This window comes from Etheostoma spectabile, chromosome 14, assembly GCF_008692095.1.
Source record: "Etheostoma spectabile isolate EspeVRDwgs_2016 chromosome 14, UIUC_Espe_1.0, whole genome shotgun sequence".
Lineage (NCBI taxonomy): Eukaryota > Metazoa > Chordata > Actinopteri > Perciformes > Percidae > Etheostoma > Etheostoma spectabile.
Genome location: NC_045746.1, coordinates 23,307,245 through 23,313,835, shown reverse-complemented (window position 1 = coordinate 23,313,835; position 6,591 = coordinate 23,307,245). Strand labels below are relative to the sequence as shown.

At 38.9% G+C, this 6,591-nt stretch overlaps 1 protein-coding gene across 1 annotated transcript; it reads left to right on the top strand.

Moving 5' to 3' along the window:
* The first annotated feature begins 1,938 nt into the window (after positions 1–1,938).
* LOC116702065 (tumor necrosis factor) lies at positions 1,939–4,382 on the top strand. Its single transcript, XM_032536148.1, has 4 exons — positions 1,939–2,342; positions 2,470–2,497; positions 2,733–2,789; positions 3,442–4,382. The coding sequence occupies exons 1-4, from the start codon at positions 2,175–2,177 to the stop codon at positions 3,912–3,914; spliced, it is 726 nt and encodes a 241-aa protein (XP_032392039.1). The 5' UTR covers positions 1,939–2,174; the 3' UTR covers positions 3,915–4,382.
* The last annotated feature ends 2,209 nt before the right edge of the window (positions 4,383–6,591 follow it).

The window sequence follows — 6,591 nt, the reverse complement described above, 5'->3', positions numbered from 1 at the left end:
GATGGAAATAAAATCTAACGTTTTGTGACATATTATACGAATGTCTAATCTGTCATTTGATTCTTTTTGGAGATATTTCCATCTTTTCTTGGCTTCTTTATGCACATTAATACAATTTTTACCTGGGGTGCCAAAACTTTCGAACCCCACTGTACTCATCTGAGTTGTTACGGCCAGTTATGGTTTCTCTGTGATGTTGTCATAGACATCATTTAACATCAATTACTATGAAAAGTATTCAGGTATTATTTAATAAATATATTCATCATGTACTGATTAAAAACATTTTTTATTAATTTCCTATTTTTTCATGCTGTATTTTTATTTTACATAAAGAAAGTGAATATTTCTGATTTTTTTTATCTTTGATAATTGCCCAAGTGACTTTAAGACAGATTCCATTAGCAGCAATCTCAAGACCAGCCAGTGGTGCTTGTTGTTATTCCCACCTCTTTCTACCCTTGTTTGCTGCCCTCTCTCTGCTGACATCTCTATGAGAAAGGCATAACATGCTAAAAATTATTATGGATAAGTAAATGGACATTTTGAACATCTACAATTCCTTAACTGGGTAAACTCCATCTGCTAATAAAGATATATGTAGTACATATAAGATGAATATTGTTCTTCAGCGGAAATGTTCACCGTCCACTAAAAGTTCTGTTTTTGCCACTGACAGGCTCAGATTATTATTCTGTTTTACAACATTATGAAAAGGATCCCTACAGAGATAGACCCCTTTGTTTAAGAGTAAGATCCTTTTTGTTTAACATGAAACAACTTCAAACCTAGACTACCCAGACTATTTAAATAAACAATATTCAAAAGCTGTCTTGGTTTGTCTCTTTACTTTACCAACATAAGCTCTCTTGTTTGGTTGAAATAAACACTTAAAGGATAAAAATCTAGGGTTAATAACACATTTGTACAGAGTCGACCGTTCCCTGGGATATGTTTTCATGCTAATCTAATGTGACCAGTTTTAGCGCAAACTGTTAATTAGCTTATAACGCTACTAGTGGAGGCACTGGTAAAGTAAAAAGAAATTGCTATTTCTATACCACTAACGAGGCTCAAAATAGCACTACACTTTCAGGGTAGCATAATGAGGGTCCCATCTTGGGAAAACAGTCCCGATCAGTTGAAAGCCTTGCAACCAGTAACCAGTCAAAACTGTCTCTGTGGTTCTCCTGACAATCGTCGATTGAGTCAACTCAATTCTGCGTGTAATGTATAGGGTTACTTTGCAGCTGATGCTTACAGCGTCCTTGCTCAATACTGGACCAATTTCAAAGATTCTTGTTCACATTAGTCACTTAGACACCAATGCATGGAAAAATAGAGTCAGTAAAAAAAGAAAAATTATCCTTCAATGCTCTTCAATCACACAGTTTGTTGGTTAGCTATCACATATAGTTCTTGAATTCCAATCTAAATATCTATACAAAACTTTGAACTATATTGTACTATATTTCTGTTTTGGCACACACAGGGTTTTTACAACTGTTTAAGCGGAACTCCTGGCCCTACATCACCATCTATTATTAACAAAAGGGAAGTGACACAATATAGGCCTACTGTAGATATTAACAATGACACGTCATTTCTTTAATCTATTGCACATAGTGCCTTGATGAATAACTGAATGATGTGTATGTGGCTTGTAATCCCACACTTTAACATGGTTTCCATAATTTAGACCCACATAGAGATGACCAGTACTGGACTGCTCTTATATAGCGCTTTTCTAGTCTTAATGAATACTCAAATTGTAGACTAGGTGAGTTTTTGTAGGTGTATTTCTGTATGGCAGAATGGGAGTGTACTGTCTGTGTATCCTAATTTGTGTGTGAGTATCTTTAGACTTGTGGGTGTGTGTGTGCACTGAGATATAAAAGGGGTTTCTATGGGTGTTTTTGTGTATGTGTTACTGGGATAACACAGTCATATACATGCCATGTGTGTAGGAGTGTGTGGTGTGTAAGATCCTCCCCGGTTTTGGTCTTTCTTCCTCATCAAATCAAATCTCCACTTACAATGAGTGACATCACTGGAGTTTCCCAGGAGGTTACTCTTTTTAAAAGGGCAATTTGCTGAGTGTCAATCAACAAACCCGAGAGACAGCAGAAGAGTTCAGCTGCACTTGAAGTAAAAGAAGGAACTCATTCAAAACAATGGAAGGGGAATGCAAGGTACTACTGGACGCAGCTGTGGACACAGAAGCCAGGACACAGACACTGCGAGTCAAACCCAGCTCAAAGCTAACCACAGCCCTGCTGGTGTTCACACTCTGCCTCGCTGCTGCTGCTGCTGCTGTCCTCATCGTCAACAGGCATGCCAAGGTAGGAACACAAGTCTAAGATTAGTCTCTGCATTATTAAGGGGCCCGATGTCTCTAACAGAGAGTGGCCCAACTCACCTGAACCCAGCCATTCTAACCATTTTTCTATGCTTCTCTTCTTAAAACAGGGCCCAGGACCAGATGAAGACAATTTTGGTAAGAACTTTTCTTTTAATTTCTTCAAAAGATCAGAATTATTACTTTTAGTTGACACTGATGGCTTTTTCACATCTTATGTATATTATTTATTATTTATATATAACTGATAAGCTGATCTTGTCACACTGTCCAGGCAGTTTTCTTTAGATGTTACCCTTGTTTAAACAGTTAGTTTAAAAGTCAAAAGTTAAGCTGTTGTGTTATTCCCAACTCTGTCTTTTCTTTTTTTCAGATCTTCATCACACATTGAGGCAAATTTCAAATGTCAGAGCGGCCATTCATTTAGAAGGTAAAAAAGCAATTAATTTAGTTTCAAAGAATACTTGGGGATAATAAGCACAATGTGAGAAAATGGATAACAGATACATTTTTAATAATTTGGACTGGCTGATGTAAAATCTTAATTTTGGGTTTTCTTAGTCCAGTAATTGTTAAACCACTAGTCTTTGAAACATTAGGGTTAGAGTTAATGTTCCTCAACAAAGGCATTTTGATTGAGGGGATCTTCCCTCAGAAATAAAAAGGACTTCCTGAAGATGTTTAAGGGCTTCCTGAGGATGTTCTTTGGGTTCTTAAGGACATTCCATGGCTCACTGAGCATGTTCATGGGTTTCTGGAACAACTTCTAGGGATTAAGACATTTTTTAAGTGCCCATTTAAGCAATTCTAGTCCCTTAGGTGGGTAATATGGATGTGGTAGGGCTCAACAGCAAAATGAGAAATGATTTTGTTTACTATAATGCGATTAATCAGAAATTACTGTTGTTTATTTTGAGCCAGATCAAGACAAATTTCCATTGCATTATGATGGTTAACAACATATTCTTTCTGTCCTTGTTGGAAAATGTTTTAAACCTGTTTCTAAATTTCTTTTCTAAGTATCATATCTTAATTGTCAATTCTCATTTTCTCCATCACCATCTCAACATTCTCTTCAACAGGAGAATACAACCCTGACAGGAAAACATCAGTGGAATGGAAGAAGGATGTGGACCAGTCCCACTTTCAAGGAGGGCTAGAACTCAACAACAATGAAATTATTATTCCTCGAAAGGGCCTCTACTTTGTTTACAGCCAAGCGTCTTTCCGGGTAAACTGCGTCAGCGATGATGATGACTACACCTCAAAGTCCATGGTCCACCTGAGCCACACTGTGAAGCGCTGGTCCAAATCGTATGGGGCCGACGACTCCATAAAGTCCTACCAGACCATCCTGCACTCTGTCCGTACTGCCTGCCAAAAGAATTCCAACAGCCAGCTAGATGAGGAGGGGAGCTGGTTCTCGGCTGTGTACATGGGAGCTGTGTTCAACCTGAACGAAGGAGACAGACTCAAGACGATGATGGAAGAGAAGATGCTGCAGGACCTGGAGGATGGGCCAGGGAAGACTTTCTTCGGTGTGTTTGCCTTATGAGAACAGGAGACTGAGGGCAACAAGTGAAGATATGAATGTACACGTAGGTTTATACTGCACTAAACTAATCTGTAGAGCTTTAAGAGCTCACTGTAAAGTAATGTTTACCATAGATCCCTCTATGGGTCAATAATGTTATGTACTATGTACTTGTACCTTTTGTTGTACTGCAATTCTCAAGCTGCCATTTCTACAAATGTAGACCTGCTGAGTATTTATTGTGTCACTACAGTCTGACAGAAGTGTATTCAAAATATTTATTTATTCAACTTAACAATATCATATTTATTTTGTTTTTATATCTATTTATTTATTATGGGTGTGTTCTCATTCACAACTGTATTTGTGCTGGATTTTATACATAATTTATTTTATATTTATTGAAATATAAATTGATCAGCTGTTTATCTTTGCTATTTTTATCAACATTTTCAAATAATGCTGTGGTGCCTGTGGTGCTGTAAGAATGTTGGAATAAAATATTTATTTGAAGAGAAAAATAAGTCTGCGAGTGATGTGTTCATTGCACTAAAACTAGAATGTGGATCTAAAAAAAAAAATCAAGCGGTTGTCAATGGTTAGAAGAAAGCATCAACTGATGCTGGTGGGCAGGAAGTTGCAGCACATTGAACTTGTCAACCACAGAGCAAAACAACCACAGTGTTGTATGGCCTCTTACTGTGTTCTGCAGAACAGGCTGTAAAATGCTTACTCAAACTAACCTTAGTGGTCCCATGCCACTCAGTAATATCTCCCGGCATTTTGAGATAACGATCACAGAGTACTATTGTTAGTGGTGGCTTACAAACGTCTTTTACCCTTTGTGAAGCTAAGTGTTGGTTGTTACTCAGCCTTATTTTTAAATGGAGCCTACTACTATCATCATTAAATAGCTGCCTAAAACTTTTTAACTGTTCGCCAAAAGAAAGTCTTGGCCTTATTTTATGGTCAGGCTCCATCTTATCTTAAGGAGCTTATAGTACCTTACAACCCTGGGAGAGAATCCGCTCCCAGAATGCAGGGTTTAGGTGTGTCCTAGAGTCTCTAAAAGTAGAACGGGAGCCAGAGCGTTCAGCTATCAGGCTCCTCTCCTGTGGAACCAGGTTCCAGTCTGGGTTCGGGAGGCAGACACCGTCTCCCCATTTAAGAGTAGGCTTAAGACTTTCTTTTTGATAAAGCTTATAGTTAGGGCATATATCGAAATTGTTAGGAGTAGTAGTTAGTCACATAGTTTCTATAATTAACTAAAGGGAGACTTGGCATACAGCCGATCCGGTTGGGGGGAGTTCTGGCCGACCGGGCTGGAGCTTCTTTACCTGTCTCTCTTGGTTTTGTTTGAATAATAGTTGACAGCTTGGGACTTATTTGATACACAGTTAGGGCAAAGAATCGAATAATGTTAGGGAGTAGTAGTTAGTCACATAGTTTTCAGATTTATCTATCATATAATCAAGAATATAATAGAACTAAAGGGAACTTGGCATACAGCCCGATCCGGTTGGGGAGAGTTCTGGCCCGGCCGGGCTGGGCTCTCTTTACCTCGTCTCTCTTGGTTTTGTTGTAATAGTTTTAGACAGCTGGGGACTTATTTTGATACACTAGTTAGGGCATAGAATCGAATATTGTTAGGGAGTAGTAGTTAGTCACATAGTTTTCAGATTTATCTAACATATAATCAAGAATATAATAGAACTAAAGGGAGACTTGGCATACAGCCCGATCCGGTTGGGGAGAGTTCTAGCCCGGCCGGGCTGGAGCTCTCTTTACCTCGTCTCTCTTGGTTTTGCTGTAATAGTTTTAGACAGCTGGGGACTTATTTTGATACACTGAGCTCCTCTCTCCTCTATCTTTCCATCTTTTCATTTATGTGCATCCATGTCCCAGAAATGCGTGTTACTAACCTATTTCTGGGGAGTCATTCCCCGGAGTCCTTATGTTCTTTTTTCACCAGCATGTTCCCTTGGATCAGAGAGGCTCCGAAATCAGGGTAGCAGCTGTCGCCATGGTCCCGCTACACGTTCTGTGATGCCATGTTCAACTGCTACACTGCGGTGCCCTGCTACGTCCTGCTACGTCCTGCTACGTCCTGCTGTGCCTTGTAATGCCGCACAGCGTCCTGCTATGCCATGAACTACTACAAAGAACTTCTACAAACTACTAATTTTTTCTATTTTTATTGCCACTCTTCATTCTAACCCCAACCGGCCCGTCAGACACCGCCTACCAAGAGCCTGGGTCTGACCGAGGTTTCTGCCTAAAAGGAAGTTTTTCCTCGCCACTGTCGCACTGTTGCTTGCTCTGGAGGAAACTATTAGAACTGTTGGGTCCTTGTAAATTCTGGAGTGTGGTCTATCTGTAAAGTGTCTTGAGATAACTCTTGTTATGAATTGATACTATAAATAAAATTGAATTGAAATTGAATTGAAATTTTCTTTTTTTTGAACTTTTGTTTTTCCAAAAAATAACACCTTCCTTATTTCCTTAGGACCTATTTCTTTAGTACTTTGTTCTTAAAAAAATAAAACTGTCTGTTTAAATACCACTACATTTTGTAAGGTGATTAACACACATAATCTTATTACACACATAATACAACCAGACCCGTTGCCAGACCTCAGTCTTAAGGGGGGCATATGAAACAGAGAGGCCAGTAAATCGGTGATTACGGTAAGCGTAC